Here is a 24,009-nt window from a genome sequence, read left to right on the forward strand (position 1 = left end):
GAATGTGTTTGCATATGTGTGTTTGAGTATGTGAGTGCATGAGTGTGTGAGTGTGTGTGAATGTGTGTATAAATGAGTGTGTAAAAGTGCGTGTGTGTCATGCGGGAAGTGAGCAAATGGGGAGGTGCACATGATTGAATGTGAGGGAGGACTAGACTGGCACAGACCTTCTGCAGCTGCTCTGGGGTGCCCTGGGCCTGGGCCCAGTGGAGTCGGGTCCTGTTATAGTTGAGTACACCTTCAGGGACCAGCTACCCTACCCCAGGGAGTGATCTTCTTGTTGGGACTCTGACTGGGGCCCTGGCCTCCCTCGCCTCTGCTGGCTCTGCCCTACAGGGGACCACCATGTTGTCCAGCTGCAGCTCAAGTCCAAGGAGACGGGCATGACTTTCGCCAGCACTAGCTTCGTCTTCTACAACTGCAGCGTCCACAACTCGTAAGTGCCCCCAGCCCCAACCTGCGGTGGGAGAGGTGCAGATGGGGAGACTCGTTCTTGACCTACATCCAAAGATAAGCGATCCCATAGTTGTCCCCCAGGAGTCTCCATCTAGAGGCTCCATGAGGAGGCCTCCTTCACCCCAGAAGGAGCCTGCCCCACTGCTCTGGTACCCAGAGTGTTCATGGGAGAGCAGAGAGAGTAAGCACGGATAGGGCCTGTGGAGGGGTCTCAGACCCCTGGCCCACACATCTTCCTGGGCATAAATCTCTCTAAACAGATTCAGCTTCCCACCATCTATTGGGAGGCCTGGGACCCCGGTCTCTAGGAACCCCACACATCCCCTCACACAGTCTCCAAGGAAGCTCCACAGAACCGCAGGATTCCATCGAACACGGTTTCAAATCACAGGACTTGGTCTTAAAAAGTCACACTTGCTTCAACATGCTGCTGCATTTTCCTCCCCGTGAGGAACAAGCCAGCTGATTTGACCCAAGACATTTTGGGGGCTCAAGGCCAGGCGAGTTTTACAGTTTATTTATGTGGTTATGGAAGCTGTGATCCAGGGCTTGGCTCTCTTTGGGGCCCCAGGTTGGGAAGCAACCAGGCCTGGCAGCCAACAGGGAGTTTCTTCAACCTAGGACTCCCTCTTCTGGCCGTGAGCTGCCCTTGACTTCCCCACCTGGAGGCCTCACCTCTCACTCCCCTCTTGCCTTTCTAGGACGTAGAGGAGGTAGATGAAGTCATGTATGAAGCTTCCCTGCAGTCAATAAAATGGCTTTAAGCATCTGCCATGTGCAAGTGGGGGCAGTGGTGGTTCAGTGGTAAAATTCCCACCTTCCATACTGAAGACCTGGGTTGATTCCCAGCCAGTGCACCTCATGCATAGCCACCACCCGTCTGTCAATGGAGGCTGGTGTGTTGCTATGATGCTGAACAGGTTTCAGTAGAGCTTCCAGACTAAGACAAAACTAGGAAGAAAGGCCTGGTGATTTACTTCTGAAAATCAGCCAATGAAAACCCCTAAGGAGCACGAGAGTCTGATCTGTAATTGATCATGGGGATGGTGTAGGACCGGGCACCATTTTGTTCTGTTGTGCCTCGGATCACCATGAGTTGGAGGCCATCTCAACAGCAGCTAATGACAGCACCATTTGCAAAGCAGTGTGTTTCTCATTAGACAAGGCAGATTCAAAAGTTCGTAACATTCAAAGACTCAGTCCCTGCCCTCAGGGAGTCCATGGCCTCTTGGACCAGTGGAAGAACTGGGCAGTCGGATTGATGAAATGTAGCACAGTATGGCCAGTGCTGAGGGCGAGACCTAGAGATCAGTGGGACAGGGGCCCAGTGTGGTCAAAGAAGGAGGAGCTGGCCAGGGGTTGGAGGAGGGAGTGGTACCCCAGGGGAAGGAGCAGCATGTGGGAGGGCATGGCCTTTTCTGCATCTAAGCACCAAACACCTGGGTGGGAACAGTGTGTGAACCTGGAAGGGCTCAGCCTATGTGGCAGGCATTTGGACTTTGCTCTTTGGGAGAAGGGAATTATGTTGGGTTTTTAAGCAGTTCAACAACCCAACCAGTTGTCATCCAGTCGACTCCTACTCATGCAATCCCATGTGTAGAACTATTCTCCCTGGAGTTCTCAATGGCTGAGTTTTTGGAAGTAGATCACCAGGCCTTTCTTCCAAGGCGCTTCTGCGTAAACTCCAACCTTTCAGTTAGCAGCCAAATGTGTTAACCATCTGTGCCACCCACAAATTCCTTTTAAGCAGTAGGTGCTCTCGTAAAGCTGTCTTTGCTTCTCTGGGGCAAAGAGTGGAGGTGGGGATTGCCAACTATGGAGGAACGAACCCAGGGTATGAAAGAGGAGCCTCAGGAGCTTCTTCAGCCAGGGTGGGTCTGGGTGGGACCCTGGAGTCAGGTTGATTTTTTGTCTGCCCCAACTGATACAAGCCTACCGCACAAGCCCTGATGCTCCAGACCTCATTGCCGTCCCCTTCAGCAAAGGAGGGTGCCATCCTGTGGAACTGAAGGGGGGCTGTTGAGGCCCTGGGGCACAGGGCTGTCAGCTCCGTGCATGAGGGGGTGAAGGCCAGGGACTGCTTGCTTCCTAGAGAGAAAGGGCATAGATCTGTGCAAGGTCTGCTCCTCCTGAGCAGCGCTGCTTGTGGGTGGTTTCTCTTGCTGCTAAAAATGCCTTGCTGGACTCTGGGGACATGAGGCCCTCTGGTTTGGGCTTAGCCAGATTCCAGAGCTGTGCCTTTTCTTCCTCTGTGCCAGGTGCCTGTCCTGTGTGAAGAGCCCGTACCGCTGCCACTGGTGTAAATACCGACACGTCTGCACCCACGACCCCAAGACATGCTCCTTCCAGGAAGGCCGCGTGAAGCTGCCAGAGGTAGGTCCTGACAACCAGAGCAGTAGATGCCAGGTGGCCGTGGGCACGGGATGTAAGGCAGGTCTTCTCCTAGGAAGAGAAACCAAATTTCATGAAAGCAATAAACAAGCAAAGCCCTGCGCTGGGGCCAGGTTCTGGGTCAGCCTTGGAGGTTGTCGCAGAGAAGGGGTTAAATGCGTTCCAGGCCATTCCACCCTGGAAGATCCTCCATGCGCCAGGTGAGACCTAAAATAACTCCAGAGAGAGGCATGCATGTGTGTGGGGGTGTGCATGTGTGTGGGGGTGCACACGTGTGTGCCCTAAAAACAATTGTAAGCACACAGCAGCAAGACATGCTGTTATTTAGAATTAAAAAAAAAAAAGTTGCCATCAAGTCGATTACTCATAGTGACCCTATGGGACAGAGTAGAACTGCCCCATAGGGTTTCCAAGGAGCTGCTGGTGGAGTCAAACTGCCGACCTTTTGGTTAGCAGCCAAACGCAAGACCCAGTGTTGGCTGGACCTCACGGTTTTCTGTGACAACGCTGTAAGCCTCCCAGCTGGGGCCCAGCCTCCAGCCTGGCCTGCTCCCTCAGCCAACACTGGACTCATGCAGGCTCCTACCCACCTCCTGGCTAGGGTGCATGGGGCAGGCCCTTCCCGCCTTGGCTCAGCTGCAGTGACCAGCAGCAAACCCTGCGGCCATGACAGCAGGGGACGGTGCTGGCACAGGAAGTATGAGGGCTGTTTATGGGAGGGGGGGCATAGAGAGAACAGAGGGACTCACCATGGTGCCCACCTCCACTTCCCCAGATTGTGCCCACTAGGAAACCTCACTCTGGCCAAACCCTGAATGACCGGGGGTGGGGGGTGGGGGAGGTAGGGGGGTAGGGGAGGTGGGGGAACCCCTGCTGAGAATTTGCATTTCCATCCCAGATACACTGAATCAGAATCTATAATACATTTTAACAATATCTCCAGATTCTTATGTATACCTGAAAATCACCTCGGGGTCTTGTTAAAATGTGGATTCTGATTTAGTGTATCTGGGGTAGAAATGTAGATTCTTAGCAGGGATTCCAACCTGAAGGAACCAGTTTGAAGCCCGGCCTTTAAGGTAATTCAATAAAGAACAAGAAGAGGTTGTAGACGCTCCCAGATAGAATAGAAGACCCTTTCTCTCCATAACAGTCTGCCCATGGCTGGAAGTGACCACTCTGAATTCAAAATCAAGAGAAGAAACCCAAATCTCTGTCGTACATTTTGGTTTTAAGTTGTTGTTGTCTTACGCCATCGAGTCAATTCCGACTCATGGCAGCCCCACGTGTTACAAAGTAGAGCTGCTTCATCGGGTTTTCTTGGCTGTAATCTTTAAAGCAAGGAGCCTTGGTGGTGTAACGGCTGAGCCACTCAGCTGCTAACGGAGAGGTTGGCAGTTCAAACCCAGCCAGTGGCTCCGTGAGAGAAAAGTCCTGGCGATCTGCTCCCGTAAAGATTACAGCCTAGGAAACCCTATAGGGAGGTTCTACTCTGTCGTTTGGGGTCACTATGAGTCAAAATTGACTCGCCAGCACCTAACAACAATCTTTAAAGCAGATTACCAGGCCTTTTTTCCATGATGCCACTGGGTGGGTTTGAACCACCAAAGTTTCTCTACTTTTCTTTCATGAAGGTAAAATGGATGTGAAGGTAACTGGGCAGAGGTGGGTGTGCAGCCAAGGGGCACACCCTTGGCACAAAGGCCCTGATAAAGATGGCATAGTTTCCTTAGTCGAGGTCTGTATCTTGGGCACGGGCTCAGAAGTAGAAGGGCTGGCTGACCACCAAGGCCAGGCTCAGGGGCCCAGGAAGCCATCTCCTCTTGCTTTGATCTGAAACCCACAAGTACCTTGATGAGCACAGAGACAAAGAGGTTTTCAGTCTCCCCAGGTTACCAGTCTGGGGTGTCTGGCAGAGATTCCATGTGTGGAGAGACCCAAAGAAGAAATTGAAAGCAAAAGCTATTGAACTATCTGGTGGATTTCAAAGGCCTTTAATCACTTAATTACCTTGAAGGAGGTTTTCAAATTTCTGCTTTTCCTTTATTGCTTGCTTCTCTTGTCCCAAGTTTATTTTAAATATATGAAAGGAGCTTGCATCTGCTGCTCAGAAAGAGGAAGAAAGAACTAGAAGGGAGGGGAAAACAGCCCCCACTGTGCCTCCCAGCACGATTCAGGGACCCCTACAGAAGAATGATACCTTTCAGTACCCAAGATGGCAAGCCAGGAACAAAACCCTTCTATGCATGGTATTGAGACCCTGGGAGATGCAAATGAATAACATGCTCAGCTGCTATCTGTGAGGCTGGAGGTTCAAGTCCACCCCCAGGCAACTCCAAAAATCAGCCATTAAAAACCGTACGAAGCACAGGTCTACACTGGCACACATGGGGGTCACCATGAGCTGGAATGGACTTAAATGGCAACTGGCTTTTATACTGGACCCTCTACCACCCATCTGTCAGTTTGTTGTAATGTGGTGGCTTGTGTGGCTTGCACATGCTCTGATGTTGGAAGCTCTGCCACTGGTATTTCAAATACCAGCAGGTTTACCCATGGTGGACAGGTTTCAGTGGTGCCTCCAGATTAACACAGACTAGAAAGAAAGGGCTGGAGAGCTACTTCCTAAAATCAGCCAATGAAAGCTTTGTGGATCACAGCAGAACCTTGTCCAACTTGCTTACTTTGGACACATTATCAGGAGAGTTGGATCACTGGAGGAGGATATCATATTTGGTGAAGGAGAGGGCCAGCGAGGGCGAAGGAAACTCTTGGTGAAATGGATTGACATAATAGATGCAAAGATAGACTTGAACATTCCAGCAGTTGTGAGGGTGACACAGAACTGGGCGACGTTTTGTTCTGTTGTACATAAGGTCACCGTGATTCAGAACTGACTAGACAGCATCTGTCTGCCTATCCCTATCTATCCATCTATCCATCTGTCTATCTATCTAACTAACTCACTAACTACCTATCTTTTTGTAGCACTGGCAAAGGGATTCACAGCATCTCAGAGGACTTGGTGCCAGAGCCCATGTTATGGCTTGAATTTGTCCTACAAAAATGTGTGTTGGAATCCTACCCCCTATACATGTGGATGTAATCCCATTTGGGAATAAGATTCTTTTTGTTAATTTAATGAGGCCGTATCAGTGTAGGGTGAGAGATTAGGCACAGAAGCAAGCAGGAATGGGGACGGATGCTTGGAGGTCACCAAGGAATGCCCAGAAGAATGCTAGAGAGCTGAGATAAAAATTTTCTCCCAGAATGGACAGAGAGAGCCTTCCTCTAGAACCAGCACCCTGAATTCAAACTTGTAGAGTCCTAAGCTGTGAGAAAATAAATTTCTGTTCATTAAAGCCACCCACTTGTGGTATTTCTACAATAGCAGCACTAAGAAGCTAAGACACCCCCCTGAGAAAGAAAGAGGCCTGGAGAAACATGGCAGAGAGAAGGACACAGAGGTAGACGAACCTACTACCACTGCCCTTGGATTCTTTCCACCGAGAGTGAGCTGGGTTATTGTGAGCCCGGCAGTGGGGAATCACAGTGCCTCTCCTATCACATAACTGGACGGAATTAACTTCGGCATCTCTTCTTGGGTGTTTATTTATTCTAAGAGAAGGAAGCCATAAGGGTACTTTCTGGTCCAAGCTGGCAGATTACATTCTATCCAGCTCAAAACAAGGAGGATTTTTGAATATGAACACGCAGGAAAAGCCAGAGCTGCAGGTCTCATGATGGTTATTGTTACCGCATCTTCGGGGGTGAATGTACCCAAAGAAAAATAAGTAAATAAATATTTGTGGACTAGTGACTGACACCAGCCATTTTAGGTCAGTGGAAAGAGATAACTCTTCTTAGAGTTTAAAAGAAAACCCCTGGTATTAATGGAATATGTTTTTTGTTTTTAGTGTTTGAGTTTTCTTTTGTTTTTGCTTCTTGTGACTCTGGGAAGAGATAGCAGAAATAAGGGATAAAAAAAATAGACATTTGAAAGGTGATTTTGTGGAATGTTCCAGACACAGTGCTGTTCCCATTTGGGGGATGAGCTTATTCACCGCCTGATGCTCTGTGATACTCGGAAGCTTAGCTATGTTGTCACTGGTCAGCATTCCTTATGCAGTTTCCAAGACTCCCAGATGCAAAGCACTGCAAGAGGTTTAGAGCTATAGAAGACAGAATGTGCCCTGAAGGACCTAGCTTATGACTTTTTCCATCTGTACATGGAGCCATTTGTCTACATCACCTCTGTCGTTAGTTGCCATTGAGTTGGCTCTGATTTACAGCGACCTCAGTATAACAGAATGAAACGTTATTTAGCTCTGCACCGTCTTCGTGATCGTTGGCATGTCTGAGTGCATTATCACGGCTCTTGTGTAGAGCCTTCCAACCTAGGGGGCTCATCTTCCAGCGCTATATTGAACAATCGTCTGTTGTGATCCTTAGGGTTTTCATTGGCTACTTTTCAGAAGTAGATTGCCAGGGCTTTCTTCCTAGCCTGTCTTAGTCTGGAAGTGCCACAGAAACCAGTCCCCCATGGGTGACCCTGTTGGCATTTGAAATACCAGTGACATAGCTTCCAGCATCATAGCAACATGCAAGCCACCACAGTATAACACGCTGACTAACAGGTGGTGGTCATGATCTCTAAGATTCTATAAGAATTACAAATGGAAATAAGCTGAACAGCCCCTGAAAGAAATACCCCTCCAAGAGTGGTCTTACAGGGTGAGTGTGAGGTCAGGGCTTCAGTCTCCCAGTGCTACCTAGAGGGGCAATCCATACTAAGCCTCAGGCAGAGCTCCACCCTCTCGGAATAAAGGCGAGACCCAGGCCCCATCGATTTCTCTGGATGGCCCTGGGTATTCTTTTCCCTTTACCCTTTGTGTGTGAGCTATACACAGAGTCCTTTGTTAGTCTGAAGAAGAGAGGCTGCCAGGTGGCTTTTCGTCTACACAGCACCATCTTGAATCCCCAGGAAGGCTTTCATCTGTGCATCCTCCAGTTTCATCACTGGCTTTGTCAGCTTCCACCAGGGATGTTGAATTACCCTTTTTTCTTTTTCCCTGAACAGAGAGCGCATTCAGGAGAAGTTATTGGTCTGGAACAGAGAACCGGCCCATCATTTTTGTTATTATATGAATGACAAGTATTCTAGCCTAATCACAATGATAAGAAATAGAACGCCCAATAACATATGTCGTTTACAGTAACTGTATTCCAGTTACAAGGAATGGTTTTGTTTCAGCTAATGATGGCATTGTGATAACAACCCTGGATCTTTAGATCAGCTGCCAGATCCCAGTACCAGACAGAAGAGGGGGAGGAGAGGCAAAGGGAGAGTAAAATGGAATGACAGAGTCTTCCTGTCCTCAGTCCTGGTCTCCCGTGTGACCAGGGCCTCCTTCTTGCTGCTGGACAGCATGGCCCTTCACTGGGAAAAGCATTGACAGGGGTCTGGTCTCACCTCTGCCTACCTGGCGGAGCCACTGGTACCCAAGTGGCTTTGGAATTCCCAGGCTCCTCCCACAGGCTGACCTGGACCTCCCCATCAGCCCACACACTTAATGATGGTGATTCTTGGGGGAAAAAGGCAAACTTCCAAGGAAAAGCAAATCCAATGCCAAAAATTTGTCCTAGACGTCATTAGTCATTGTTGTGATTGTGTGCCGTGGAGTCAATTCCGACTTGTTAGTGACCCTATAGGACAGAGTAGAGCTGCCCATAGAGTTTCCAAGGAGCAGCTGATGGATTCGAACTGCCGACCTTTTGGTTAGCAGCCTGAGCTCTTAACTACTATGCCACCAGCGCTCCCATTAGTCATTCCCACCCACTGCCATCAAGTCGATTCCGACTCATAGCGACCCTATAGAACAGAGTAGAACTTCCCCCTTAGAGTTTCCAAGGAGCCCCTGGCAGATTCGAGCTGCTGACCTCTCGGTTAGCAGCTGTAGCACCTAACCACTACACCACCAGGGTTTCCATTAGTCATTAGGGAAACACAAATCGAAACCACAATGAGATGCCACTTCATAACACTAGGATGGCTATTATCGAAAAAAGAAAAAAAACAGAAAATCACAAGTGCTGACGAGGATGTCGAGAAATTGGAACCCTCATTTCCTGCTGGTGGGAATGTAAAATGATGCAGCCAGGTGGAAAACAGCTGGCAGTTCCTCAAAAGTTAAACATAGAGTTACCATATGACCGAGGAGTCCCTGGCTTGGTGCACACAGTTAACATACTCAGCTGCTAACTGAAAGGTCAGGGATTCCAGGGGTGCCTCAGAAGAAAGACCTCGTGGCCTACTTCTGAAAAATCAGCCACTGAAAACCCCATGGAGCATAGTTCTACTGTGACACACACGGGGTTGCCACGAGTCGGAATCTATGCCACGGTAACTGATTTTACTATATGGTCCAACAATTCCACTCCTAAGTATATACACAGAAGAACTGAGAGCAGCAGTGCAAATAAACTCATGTATACCAGTGTTCATTGCAGTATTATTCCCAGTAGCCACGGGTGGAAACAATGTGAGTGTCCAGCAATAGATGAATGGATAAACAAAATGTAGTACACACATAGGATGGGATATTCTACAGAAGAGAAATGAAGCTCTGAGACCTGCTATTACAAGATGAACCTTGACAACATTCCACTAATATTGTATGATCCCACTTACGTGAACCAGAGTAGGTAAATACAGAGAGACCAAAGGAGATTAGTGGTTCCCAGGGGATGGGGGGAGCCCTGGTGGTACAGCGGCTAAGTGTTAGGCTGCTAACCAAAAGGTCAGCAGTTGAAATCCACCAGCCACTCCTTGGAAATCCTATAGGGCAGTTCTACTCTGTCCTACAGGGTCACTATGAGTCGGGAATCTACTCAATGGCAACGGGCTTGGGTTTTGGGTTTTTTTTTTTTTAGGTGATGGGGGAGCAGGAAGTGGGAAGTTTAAAAAAAAAAAAAGAATTTGTCCTTAGTGGTCTATTTTGCTGTTATATCTCATCTAAAAACTTAAAAGTGAAGTGAGCTTCTCTCTGGCCCCCAGATAGGATGGCTTTGCTAGGAGGGTGAAGCCCATCTGGCCCACAGGTGTGCAGGCACAAAAAGACATGTCCCAGCAAGCCTTCCTTGGAAGTTCAACCAGGGTGCTTACTCCAGAGAGCAGTTTTAAGATCAGAGGAGGCAAGATGAATTCTATTTGATTTCCAAAGCTATGTTCCAAAGGTTCCCCAAGACTCCCTACTGCCCAACACCCCTGCGAAGACAGCCACAGTCAGGACTGGTATCAAGATACCTGGTGGTCCTAACTGTCAATCCCTCTCCGGAATGAAAGGACTGGGCACTGCAGGGAAAGTCCCAGCCCCTGGGCTGTTGCTTGCTTGCCTCTGGTACTGAAATGGCCCCATGCCCTGAGACAGGGGAGGTCAAGGGCATTCGCCGCCCCCTGGAGTGTGGAGGGAGATCCAGTCAAGGCCAGTCAGCCTTCTCAGATATTCTGCGTCCTTTCTTGCAGATGAATTATTCCTGGGATCCAGCCCAAGGGAACAGAACCATCCTGCCATGCCCCTCACCCTCCTTTGAAAACAAAGCCAAACTCAGTTAAAGACCCAGCTTCAACCCACGCCCCACCTCCACTCCGGTATTCCATTCTGGGACTGCCATTTCTCAGGCAATTGCACTTTCCATCAATCCCTTGTGCCCACCACCCCACCCCCTTAAGGTTATGAGTATTTCCTTTCAGTATTATTACTTTACTCTCTCCATAAACCGGCCCATCATAGATCACGCTAATGGCATTATAAACTTGGGCAACAGCAAGAAAATATATGGTGCGTTACATTTTTGTATTGGGCATGATGGGTCTGAGCAGGTGAGTGTAAATTTCGAGGTTTGGTTGGGGTGAGGGCTGGCTTCTCTTTGGAATTGATGGGGGCTGAGGTGACGTGGGGCAACCTGACCAGCCAAGCACTTATTCCTGAGCTGCCCCAGGTGCTGTGTCCCAACCCCCCCTCACCTCCCTCAGTTCTCCCGCAGAGCATCTCATTCCTGCCATCTGTCTGTAGCAACTGGGAGAATTAGAGCCCTCATCTTGTAAACACACCAGGGGCTGTAAATCCAACCCCGTCCCCAGGCAGCCCGGCCCTGAAGGCAGCCTTTCCCCTCCCAGCATGGCAGCATTCTTTGTGTCCTTGTTCAATTATTTAAATACGCAGTGAAACCTCTGTATAAAGCAGCCACGGGCGTGCTGGACAGAGTAGACCAAAAGGCATTCTCCGGCTTTAACACTCTGGCTTCAGTTCCTGCTCCCTACAATTAGTAGTGCTAGCTAGCTTTGCTTTGCACGCGTTAAGTGGAGTCTGAATGTGCCCAGGGTGGGAAGGCTAACCTGGAGCCTGCCAGAGCCACTTCCCAAAGGCCAAGCCATTAAGGATTTCCTGGCACCTCCAGCCACTGCCACTCCCCATCCTCAGTCCATCCTTACAACTGCAGAATGTCACCACAGGCAAACCGCCTCCAAGGGAGCCTGGCCCTCGTTGTATGCATTTGCCTCCGAATACTCTTGCTAATGCAGGTGTTTTCCACCCTCCAGGAGCTGGCCCTTGCGAATAATAGTTCAGAGGAATATCCTCCTCTAAAAGAGGGGGGCACTATATTTCTGAGGAATGCTGTCTGGAGGCTGGATAATCATCTGTGGACCCAAGTTGGAAAGATGATCTGGGTTCTGGAACATAGGGGCTACCCTGCATGTTCCGCTATGAAACAGGAGAGCCTGGGGGAAAACATGTGTCGGATGATGGCGGTGGTAGAATGTCACTGGGCTGAACCCTTGCAGTGTGTTAACTGGAATCATATCAGCGTCGTAAACCCAGAGCCAGGACCCAAGGTCACAACATAAAAACATCAGTTGCTGTAGAGTTGGTTCCGACCCATGGCAACCTCATGTGTGTCCGAGTGGAACTCTACTCCATAGGGTTTTCAGTGGGTAATTGTTTTAGGAGTAGATCGCCAGACCTTTCTTCCGGAGAGCCTCTGGGTAGACGCCAACCTCCAACCTTTTGGTTAGCAGCCGAGAGATTAACCATGTGCACCATCAGGGAATCAGGGAATCCTGGTTGCAACATACCAGTTATTCAAATATTAAAATACTTCTTGTCGTTAGGAGTCATTGAGTCGGCTCTGACTCCTACTGATCTTAGGGATAACAGAATGAAATGTTCCCTGCCATTCATGTGATCGTTGCGATGTGTGAGTCCATTGCTTTGGCTATGATGTCATTCCTTCTAATTGAGGGTTTTTGCTGGTTGGTAAATAGCCACAAAGCCCCCTATCACCCTGCCCCTCCAGCATTCATTCCGTTGTTTGGTATTTTGAATATCATTCTTAAGGCTAGTTGAGCAGGTTGAGCTAGTTAGCTAGCAATGGGAAAACTGAGCTTCAAATAGATTATGTAATGATGTGTTCCCAGGTCATCTACCGGGTTAGTAGTATAGCTGGGACCATAAAAATCCTTAGATCTGATCCAGCCTCTTCATTTTATGGGTGAAAAGACCCAGATGGTTTGAGGGAATTGTCCAAGGCCATGTGGCTGGAGGGCACAGCTCTTGTCTCAGAGCACGTGGAACTTGCAGCTTCAGAAAGTCACCTCCCAGAAAAGGGGACTGCCCTCCCTGCCCCCCTTGTGTCTAGGACACTTGGGACATTGACATTGGTCAGACTCAAGAGCTACAGCCTAGAAGGCGGGGACAAGCTGGGCAGTGAGAGCTGGCAAGGTATTCATCGGAAGGTGCAGAGAGGCAGGAGCAGGGGAGATGAAACCTTCAGAAAGGAGATAGGACAAGAGACTAGGTGAGGGGCAAAGGGCCAGCAGAGCTGGGGGTCGGGGAGGGAAGATGAGGAAAGAACAAACATCGCTGAACGCTGGCTTACGCTGTGCCAGGCACTTCATATGTGTTAGTTCATGGAATCCCCCCAAACGGTCCTTTGGAGATGGAATTTTCAAACCCAGTTTATAGTTACGGAAAGCAAGGATCAATGTGCAAAGGTCATGAAAGTTGCAGAAGAAAACAGACTGGTACTCATAGTTACGGGGCCCATGGTGGTTCAATGGTAGAAGTCTCACCTTCCATGCGGGAGACTCAGGTTTGATTCCCAGCCAATGCACCTCACGCGAAGCCACTTCTGTCAGCCAGTGGAGGCTTGTGTGTTGCTGTGATGCCGAACAAATTTCAACAGAGCTCCCAGAGTAAGATGGACTAGGAAAAAAGGCTTGGTGATCTACTTCTGAAAATCAGCCAATGAAAATCCTGTGGATCACAATGGTCCAATTCGCAACGGATCATGGGAACGGCACAGGACGGGGCAGCATTTTGTTCTGTTGTGCATGGAGTAGCTGTGAGTTGGGGGCTGACTCGACAGACGGTAACAACAACAACAACTTGTAGTTACATGATTCCTCATCCAGATTCTTCCAAGTTGAGGGGCCTCAAAGGTGGGGACAAAGGTCAGGGTGGTGTGAGTCCCTAGACCCTGACAGCAGGGCTCTCCAGACGGGAGTCCTGGAGAGACATGGAAGTTTCTCTGGACTTTGCCATGAGTATGAGACTTGTAGATGGTTTTGTACCTGGAGTCTCAGCATGAGGCAGGTCCAAATCTGGAAAGGTGAGGTGGGAGGAAGGGACATGTAGGAAGTGGTCCCTTGATGCCTTGTTGCCTGGGGAATTATGGCATTTTACATTCCAGTTAGGGGGACAGGTGTCAGTCAGTAGTGCCACCAGAGGAAAGAGTGCAGGCCCAGCCCTGGGCTTCTCCAGTTATTATTAATGAACTTACTCTTAGAGCTGAGAACCTTTTTATACACAGACTAGGCCCTTATGGGGCCACAGGCAATGAGGACTCCTCAGAGAACTCATTAAAAGCCTCAGTGAGAATCTTATTGGGAGAAGAGAGAGGGGCTTATGCTTCTACTCATGGCCTGGGTTACAACCAGTCCAGCCCCCTGGGAAGGTTCCAGCCTGGCCCAAGAGGGTTTGGTAGCTCCCTCGTCCCACCAGGCCCAGGGAGATCCTTGCTGACCAACCATCTGTCCTGAATGGTCCCGCCCACCAGCAGGAACCTGCCTCTTTCTTCAAGAGGGAGAAAATGTTGGCCATTGTTTCTCCTCTCCTTGCCTCAGTTTCTCCCATGTGAAGGGGAAGGGGTCCGTTAGTTCAAAGAACTCACAGGTTCCAATACCCTCACTGCGCCATTTTGATGTGGGAGGTGGAGCAAGAGATGTCAGCCCTGCCTGCCTGGCTCTCTCTCCAGTGAAACCACAGACCCAGCTCCCTCCTCAGGCTCCAGGGAGGGAAGGTCAAGCTTGCCCTCGCTTTAGGGGAGGAAGGCTGCCGGTCTCAGGTAGAGGGTCCTACAAACTCTCTCCTGTCTTCCAAGTTGTTTCCACTTTCCCATCTTGTAGGAGGGTCTGGGGTGCGGCTGAGGTGGCAGGGGATGGAGGTGCTAAGACGTCCTCCTGATGTGGTACCTCCGGGTCTCCAGAGACATACAGCCTTCATTGCCTCTGGGCCTTAGGATAAGGGCATGGGCAACCCTGAGGGGAGGAGGAAGGGTTTGTTGACTGGGACCAGAGCCCAGAGCACTCCTGTCTTACTAACCTGTTGTTGGATGCCTTTGAGTCCATCCCCACTCATAGCAACCCCATGTGACAGAGTAAAACTGCCCCCTAGGTCTTTCTCGCACCAAGCCGCTGGGTGGGTCTGAACCACCGACCTTTTGGTTAGCAGCCAAGGCCTTAACTGTTTTTGCCTCCAAGGCTCCTTCTTGGTTTCCCAGTGCTGCCGTAACACAAATACCACAAGTTGGTGGCTTTAAACAACACGAATTTGTTTCTCACTCTTCTGGAGGCTAGGGGTCTGAATTCAGAGGGTGGCTCTACAGGAAGACCCTTCCTTGTCTATTTCTGCATCTGAAACCAAAAAACCCAAACCCATTGCTGTCAAGTTGACTCCGACTCGTAGTGATCGTATAGGACAGAGTAGAACTGCCCTACAAGGCTTCCAAGGAGCGGCTGGTGGATTTGAACTGCCAACATTTTGGTTAGCAGCCGAGCTCTTAACCACTGCGCCACGAGGGCTCCATTTCAGCATCTAGTAGCCAGCAGTCCTTGGCGTTCCCGAGCTTGTAGATTCATCTACCATGTGTGTCTGTCTTCATATGGTGACATCCCCCGCCTGTGTGTGTGAGTGTGTGTGTGCTCTAGTCTTGTTATAACTCAGAAGTGGTTAGGTTTAGAATCCACCCCACACTGATATAGCCTCATTGACATAACAAAAGAAAAACTCCTGTTTCCAAACAGGGTTATTTGCAAGTACAGGGGTTCAGATTTCAACACATATTTTGGGGGACGCAATTCAATCCATAATAGCTCCCCCTAAGGGATCCCCTGCTGGCCCACCTGTGGGCAGTGCTCTAGTTCCTCCCGCTCCTGGCCTTTCTTGCGGCTTCCTTTCTAGCTTTCTCTGTCTCTCTCTTTCCTGCCTCCATTTCCCTGCCTCCCTGTCCCTCCTCTGTGCTAGTTGGATGACCAGGAAGGACAGAGGGGATGACCACGCCAGAGCATGGACTCATGACTGGTTAGAGCGGGGTGGGGTGGGGGGGTTCTTGGAGTCCCACCCAATCGATAGAGAGGGAAGTTGAGTCTCACAGGTGGGACGTGATGTGCTCAAGGTTCATAGCTCAGGTCCTCTCCCTCAGAGCCCAGGCTCAAGTCTTGGTGCGATACAGCTGCTTCCCGTGGCTCACATGTGTTTTAGGGAGAAATGGGCTCATGGTTGCTTTAGGGGGACGAAAGAGGGGCAGCTGTCAATTGCCTGATGGCCTGCGACACCTCCCATCTGCCATTCACCCCTCATTCACCCTGGATTGAGGGCCAGGGCTGGGGAGAGCCGCCCTGCCCAGAGTCAGCCATGAGCCACAAAGAGGCACCCTCAGTCAGGGTGGGCCAGCCATGCTTGTGATGGCTAATCTGCCCAAGGACCATTGGCCCTGCCTGCCCCATACTGTGCCCTGGAGGGGTGACCTGGGGGTGGTGGGCACTGCCTGGCACGGGGGTTACAGAGGGCTCACTCCTCCCCATGCCAATCAGGTCCAGGAACATTGACGGATCTACCTCCTGGGAATTCAGCAGTACACCAGCTTTCACCTCTCCACTGGGCAGAGCGCCCCATTCTTTTCTCTAATTCCATCCCACCAGCCCTCCCTGGGCAGAACTGACTGTCCCTGAAAGGGGGCCAAGGATCTGCTCCCTCCATCCCTAAAGACACCCTGCTCCCCACTGGCTCCAGGGAGAAGTGTGCTCCTTGTGGGTACACAGGAGGAGCTAAGTGTACAGGGACATTTCCTTGAGATTAGACCACCCACAGCTCAGTCAGAAGCTTCTGGAATACAGAGGTCTCTCAGGCACATTCCAGAACATTCCTAACGCCAGACTTGGCCCATGAATGGACCATGTCAAGATGGTGCCTCTGGGACCCAGAGTTTCTTCACCCTATCCTTTCCCTTATGGGGACTGAGGGTGCACAGGAGTGCATGGGCCACCTGGTTTCTAAGGAAACATGGATGTATGCATCTGTGCATGTGTGCTTCTCTGTGTGTGCACCTGAGCCTGTGAACACCTGTGCCTGTGTGCACCTGAGCCTGTGTGCACCTGAGCCTGTGAGCCCCTGTGCCTGTGTGCACCTGAGCCTGTGTGCACCTGTGCCTGTGTGCACCTGAGCCTTTATGCACCTGTGCATGTGTGCATCTGTGCACATGTACACCTGAACCTGTGCACACCTGAGCCTGTGTGCACCTGAGCCTGTGTGCACCTGTCTGCATGTGCATCTGTGCTCATGTGCGTCTGTGTGTGTGCACCTGAGCCTGTGTGCATCTGTGCACTTGTACATCTGAGTCTGTGTGCACCTGAGTCTGTGGACACCTGAGCCTCTGTGCATCTGTGCCTGTGTGCATTTGTGCGCATGTGCATCTATGTGTGTGCACCTGAGCCTGTGTGCACCTACGCGTGTGTGCACCTGTCTGCGTGTGCATCTGTGAGCATGTGCACCTGTGCACCGTTGTGCGAGGGGCCCAGGCAACAGCGGGGTGAAGTTAAAGAGGCTCCCTGCCCCTTTCTTCCCTGCTCCTAACCTGACGCATGCTCTCCGGCCCCAGGACTGCCCCCAGCTGCTGCGTGTGGACAAGATCCTGGTGCCGGTGGAGGTGATCAAGCCCATCACTCTGAAGGCCAAGAACCTGCCTCAGCCCCAGTCGGGCCAGCGTGGGTACGAGTGCATTCTCAGCATCCAGGGCAGCGAGCAGCGGGTGCCCGCCCTGCGCTTCAACAGCTCCAGCGTGCAGTGCCAGAACACCTCGGTGAGCCCGCCCGCCCACCCACCCTGGCCCTCATCCCAGAGGCCAACCTGACCTCAGATTTAGCTTCCACCCCAATCCGGGGGGACCTCATCTTAACTAATTACAGCTGCAAAGGCCCTGTCTCCAACAAGGCCACATTCTGAGGTTCCAGGTGGGCATGACTTTTGCGGCACACTATTCAACTGACTGCAGTACCACACAGTGTACCCTAATGGTGTGGCCCCTTTCCTGCCTGCCTTGTTCCTTTCCTTGTCTTCTTTCTTCCCCACCCACAGCCTTGGCCTCAATCGTTCTCTTTATGGGCTTATGAATATGCTCCCAGATGCTCATGGACAAACATTAGGCTTAGAGACTCAACATTTTCAAGCTGTGAAAATCTTAAAGTACTTCACTGTACAAAAGAGAAAATGGAGGCCTAGAAGCAGGGACAGTTCTGGGTTTGTGGGGTCTGAAGCGTATACAATTTGGGGGTCCCTCTTTAAGGCCAAGAGTGGAATATAATAAATACAAAATTAGATATACAGGCCTTGTAAGGGGCCTGGGCAGGGGAGTACAGGGCCCTGAAGCTGAAGCCCCGTTCACTTCCAGGTAACCCTCCTCTGCCCAGAAGGCAAGCGACACACTCAGGGTCACACAGTGAGCGAGTGGCAGGGTTGGGACTAGATTTCAGGTCTTCTCCTTATCACACTGCCTCCCACTCATCCATCCAGTTGCCACTGGGTATTTAAGCAGTGACGGTATTCAGTGAGATGGATTGACACAGTGGCCACGCAATGGACGCAAGCATACCAACGACCATGAAGATGGCGCAGGACTGGGCAGCACTTCATTCTGTTACACAGAAGGTCACCCTGAGTCAAAGCTGACTCCGTGGCAACTAACAACAACAACAACAGTATTTGGGGACGTGAGGTCAGACAAGGAAAGTTCTAGACAAGGGACTTAGGGGAGTACCCATTCTTCTTGCAGCATGCAGTCTAGGGACAAATGGAGCTAAGAGAGGGCCACACACTTGCCCAAGGCCATTGGCATTGTAGGTCGCTGACCTCACAACTCCATGGCTCCCCGTTTGCACACCCCCTCCCCCGACCGCCAGGCTCTGTTTCTGATTTCTGCAGCGCTCCCCGCCAGTAAAGGGGATACTAAACACCTGGCATTTCCTCAGAAACCCTGACGCCGAGCAGACCAGCCCTGGGGGTTTGGCTAAAGTGACCCCTCCCAAATAAGAAAGTCTCTGTGGGAAGAGAAAGCTGGCTCCCCAACCTGTGACTCAGCAGAAGGTGGGCAGGGATTTCGGATGTGGAGAAAAGAGAAAGTCCCGGAGGAGGGACCTTGGAGCCTGTGGCCTATCTGATGACCAGCCCTCATTTCCCTGAGAAAAGGGAACAGGCTCTACAAGTTGGGACCTCGAGGCCCCTCGCTTTGGCTGACTCTGTGAAACAGAGGACGGTGCTCTGAATACTAGGCTAAGTTAGTGCTGTAAACCGCTGGGCCAGAACTCTGCCTGCGCCTCGGAGGCTGACTTGGATGGTGCTGCCATCCTACCTACTGGCCGGATGAAAAGCAGGGTGTGTTTCAATGTCCTCCGCATCTCCTGAGCCCACTGAATGGCCCTTTGGTGGTCAGAGAACTTCCCCAGTGGGCGCAAAGCCTGAGCCTCCCGGCCACAGCGCCCCGATGTCATTTCGGGGCCCAGGTCTGGCAGGCAGGATTTCCCTGCGGTGTCGACACCTGGTACCGGTGCCAGCACTGTCCGTGGCTATGGGAACAGGAAAGGTACCGCCGAGCTCCAGGGGGCATCTGTGTGTCTGGTGTTGAATTCTTGGGATTTAAAGAATCAGCAGTGTGCAAATTCCCTCTCTGGGGAATCCACACCCCGAAACCTGATGCCCTGGGAAACAATGGTCAAAGGGGCTTCTATAGAGCATCTGAGGGAGCCAGCCCGCCCGGGGTAAAAGGTGGTGCCGCCCAACTGGCTGGCCTCTCAGGGGTGTAGCCTCCCTAGGGGGCGGTCTCCTGGAGGCGTGGCCTCCCAAGGCCAGGGCCTCTCATAGGCGTGGCCTCCCAGGGGCGTGGCCTCCCAGGGGCCTGGCCTCCCAAGGGCCTGGACTCCCAAAGGTGTGGCCTGAGGCACTTGCAGTTCTCCTTCCCAGGGAAGGAGAAAAACGTGGGGCATTAGGGGTGGAGGCCTGGAACCCCAGATTCTTAACCACCAAGCAGAAGACTGGACTTTTAAGGTCTCACCTCCAGGAGCTGTGATTGGCTGGCGCTGAACTCTGGCCTCCTGCCAGTTTGTAGCTGCCTTACCCGCCGAGGATCAATTCTTGGTGACTCTAGGTCGCTGCCATAGCAGATCAGCCCACTGCCCGCATGAGTCTTATTTCCTCTACTTCCCTAGTAAGGAAGGTGACGGGAAAGTGAGTGGCTCTACCACTTTAAAGTCTGAGAAACGAGGGAGCAAGAGGGGTCCCTCACAGACCCTAGAATCCAGGAAGAGTCCCCCCTACCACTGGAATCCCGTGGTTCAGGAGAGCTCAGCTCTGACTTTTCCTAGGAGCCTCTCTTTTTATGGGGCACAGTAGGATCCTACTTTAACTGCTGGTCTCAGCCAGGATGCCCTTTGTCATGAAGTGATTTCCTTATAGAACCTTCCAGGTCATAATCAGGGCAAACTTCCCAGACCAAAGTTCTAGAAAACAGCATGCCCTCAGGGCAGGACTAGACCTGAGGAGTATTTACTTAATCTGGTTACAGAAGGGGACTGTAAGGCCCAGAGAGAGCAAATGACCCTCCCCAGGTCACACAGCAAGTAAGTAGGAAATGCAGAACTTGAACCCATAAAGTACACCATAATCAAAGTCTGGACAAAAATAACAACTGAGCCCTTCACACCCCAGCTTTGGTCTTAGCCTTGCGAACAGGGTCTGACCTGCTCCCAGAGGACTGTGTGGAAGACACCATCACTTCCTCTCTTGAATCCCTGAGCTCTCAGGAGTTGGGGGAGGGGGCGAAAGTACTAGCAGAGGAACTCCTGGGTTCGTGATGGTAGAAGGAGGTGCAGTGAGGCCTCAGCCGAAGAGAGAAGGGAAGGGAGACCCATGACACTGGGCTGGGAAGGCAGGCAAGCTGCTTCTGCTTACATCCCCTATTTGGGGGGAGACCCTGGGCCAGTCATTGTAGACCCAGGGGCCTGTGGAAGGAAAACAAGGCCAGGCTCACAGGTAGCAGCTGGAGGGGGAGTAAGTGTGGGTATTAACAGCCTGGGAAGGAGCCCTGGTGGCCCCGTGGTTAAAGTGCTCAGCTGCCAACCGGAAGGTCGGCGGTCAAAACTACCAGTGGCTCCATGGGAGAAAGATGGGGCAGTCTACCTCTGTAAAGATTTATGACCTTGAAATCCTATGGGACAGTTCTACTCTGTCCTGTAGGGTCACTGTGAGTCAGAACCGACTCGGCGACAGTGGGTTTAGGCCAAGGCTCCAGAAAACATCAAGTGCTGATAGAAAAAATGCCTGGCACTCAGCTCTCAGCCACCGGCATCTCACGAGGGTGTCCAAAGGGCACCTGGCTGGCAGGAGCCCTGGCCACAAGGCCTGGGTTCTAGGCCTGGATCCCACTGACCCACAGCAGCCTCATGATTTCTGTGGGCGCCTTGATTTACCATGTGCTAAATGGGAATGGAGAGAAGGATGGGAAGATAACATGTCCTCTTCTGATTTTACTGGGACGCAGCTAAGACTGACTCTGCTGAGCCCTCGGGGGCCTGGAGATGGAGACGACACAGTACCAACACCACCCTCATGTATGTTACACGCTGCTGGCCAGTTTGTTCTCCATAGTGGGAGAATTTTCCAGCACAATATCTCAGAGCTCGGGGCAAGAGAGTGGTTGGAGGAAAGCATGTCTAAAGACGTAGGTCTTCTCTTTGCTTTAGAAGGTGGAGGAACTGAGGGTCACACTCACCCGAGGTAAAGGATGAAGTCATCCATTAGCCCAGCCGTGGTGCTAGACCTTGATTGAGACGCTTAACCTCCTGGCCTCTGGGAGCCCGTAACAAGTCCTCCCTGAGCGCTGGACTTTGTGCAGATTAACTGCCCACTGATTACAAAAAAACAGAGAGCTATATAAATGCTAAGTGGAGCAGTGGCTTGGGGGAGCCCTGGGGGATGGGAGCTGAGGCCCAGGCTCCCTAGGCCAGCTGGAGAGATAGCCCCAGTCCAGGACCAACATGACTTCCCTAGAGGCCGAGGGGGACAGTGGGGATCACCTGGGGTTAATGATTTCTATAGTATTTCATAGTCAGGACCCTAGGAAGTGGGAAGAGAATGAGAAAGCGATGCCCAGCATATTTACTCCTTAAAGTCGTTTTTATTTACCATTTTCCTCACGGGAGAATGCATGCACGTGCACACGTGGAACGCACAAGCGTTCTCACATGCACATATCCCCACATGTGCAAAACGTCTGGCACACAAACACACAATACATGGTGGTTATTACCATTCCCCGTAAACGTAAGCAGGGCGAGCACAAATATATTTTTGCATAGCATCTCTAAGTGTATATAACTAAAAAAAAAAATACGTAGATGAAAATACACAGTAATATTTGTGTGCTTATACTCGGTGCAAGCGCACTGCTCACGGATGAGACACATCATCCCTCATCCTGTGAGGTGTGGACTGCTCTTGACCCCCACTTTACAAATGGGGAAAACAGAGACTTAAGATCTTTTGCTCCTGCTCACACAGCTGGTAACTGGCAAAGCCACTTCATGGCAGTATATGCGTGTGTGTGTGTGTACTCACGTGTGTGTATACACACAGATAACACCGATACGTGTCCTAACCTCATAGATAAGCATACATATGAACACATTTGCACACAAAGACACTCACACATGTACCCAGGCAGAATGCCTTGCCTACCCTTACTGATAGGAGCTAGTGGGTCCTACTGATCCTTGGCCATCGTGGCCCTGGTCTCACCTGAAGCTTCTGCTTAAGGCCTGGACAGATGAGGGTCTGGGAGGCAGAATTCGGCTCCAATCCTGAGATGGCCTCCACCAATATCCCTGCTAGAGACCAGAGCGACACACACCTCCAGTGTAGAAGGACACCTGAGAGGTATGAATGGTTTAGTGCTCTGCTGCTAACCAAAAGGTTAGGGGCTCAAATCCACCCAGAGGCACTTCGGAAAAAAGGCCTGACGATCTACTTCCAAAAAATCAGCTCCTGTAAGCCCTATGGAGCATAGTTCCACTCTGACACACATGAGGTCACGGTGAGTGGGAGCCGAGTCGACTGGAACCGGAAAGGATAAGCCTGGGGATCTGCTTTTATCGAGCTCCCCAGTGCCCCAGAAGAAGCATATCCTATTCGTGCTGGCATGTGAGGGCAACACCTTGACCTATTCACCTTGGAGCACTTTCTATAACTCAGGAAGTCACCTGGATTCAAGGGTTATAGCATCTCCTATAGAAGCCTCTAGGAACAAGATACCCACCTGTGCCTGCCCAGAGTCAGAGGCCTGGACCTACAGGCCCTGGGACTCTCCTAGGCCACGTATCCCCAAAGTTCTGTGGCTGTCCACCCCTGGTGGAGGTGCTCGGCTCGCTGAGGAGGCATCAGGTATCCCCTGTAATATCCGTCGACACCCCCATAGCCCAGCCCCTTCACATTTTAGCTCTAGTTTAAAAGAACCTGCTGCCTCAGCAAATACCATTTCAGACCAAGTCACCTTACACAGGCCCCCTTCCAGCAAATGGCGCACCTCAGCTCTCCTCTGCAGAAAGCGTCTCTAGTTCACCCTCTCAGCACCTGTAGGGGAGGGTCTGGTGTGGGAGAATCATGGAACCGCCAGGCCAGCTCGGAGTCCACTCTGCCTGCGCTCCTTCTCTGGGCCACTGAGGCATCTGTCATCTGAAGGCCGATTGGGGGTTTGCATGCCTGAGGACCCCGCACACCTAGCACCCCAAACCAACAGCAACTCACCTCTTAGCTCCATTGCCCTAGGGCCTGGACCTAGCAGGGTGGGGGCACCGGCAGGGAAGCAGGACCCCACAGGGACCCTGTGACGGTCTACAGGCAGGTCGTCCAGGCGCAGCACCTCTTCGCACCATGAGTGCTTTAGAGTCTTGACCCAGATTCATGGTGTCCTCCAGGGTCTCTTCAGGATGTCACTCCTTGCCTCTAAGCTGCCATCTAACCCCCCAGCTTCTCATCCCTTCACAGCGTACCCCTTTATTTCTTCCTCTCAGCAGCCATTACCCTGCCTAGGACTTTATCGTCCTCACCATGGTCTTTGGTGAAGTGTCCGCTTGCCCAGAACATTTCCTGGTAATCTAACGAGGGCCCTGGCCTGGGCTCCCTGGGAGGTCGGGGAGGAAGGGGGCTCCTCCCACAGTCAGCTTCCTGGGGAGAAGCCCCGCAGGGGACCGGCCCATGTCTGCAACCTCCTTTGGAGACCCACGGGAGGTGAATGAGTGGCTTGCTGGACTCCACTCCTTGAAGCAACATTCCAGGCCAGGACCCTCCCTGCTTTATCTTCCAGGACTTCTGCTCCCCATCCCCCAATGTTCTTCCCCCTCCCCGTACACACACACGTGGGTGCATATGCATGCACGCACAGGCATACACATGCATGCACGTGCACACACACACATGCACACAGTCTTGGTAGTCCCAGCCCCATGCCCTCCCCAAGGGACCCAGGCTAGACATCTGTCTCCCTGAGAACCCAGTGATC

At 51.4% G+C, this 24,009-nt stretch overlaps 1 protein-coding gene across 3 annotated transcripts in view; it reads left to right on the forward strand.

Annotated features, from left to right (window-relative positions):
• PLXNA4 (plexin A4) overlaps nucleotides 1-24,009 on the forward strand; it is a 517,066-nt gene that overhangs the window by 411,142 nt on the left and 81,915 nt on the right. For all 3 annotated transcript variants that reach the window (XM_049894276.1, XM_049894277.1, XM_049894278.1), the window contains exons 8-10: nucleotides 337-436; nucleotides 2,715-2,829; nucleotides 17,065-17,265. In XM_049894276.1, the coding sequence (XP_049750233.1) occupies nucleotides 337-436; nucleotides 2,715-2,829; nucleotides 17,065-17,265 (416 nt within the window). The remainder of the gene's footprint in view (nucleotides 1-336; nucleotides 437-2,714; nucleotides 2,830-17,064; nucleotides 17,266-24,009) is intronic.

Source organism: Elephas maximus, chromosome 8 (genome assembly GCF_024166365.1).
Source record: "Elephas maximus indicus isolate mEleMax1 chromosome 8, mEleMax1 primary haplotype, whole genome shotgun sequence".
In the NCBI taxonomy this organism is placed as follows: Eukaryota; Metazoa; Chordata; class Mammalia; order Proboscidea; family Elephantidae; genus Elephas; species Elephas maximus.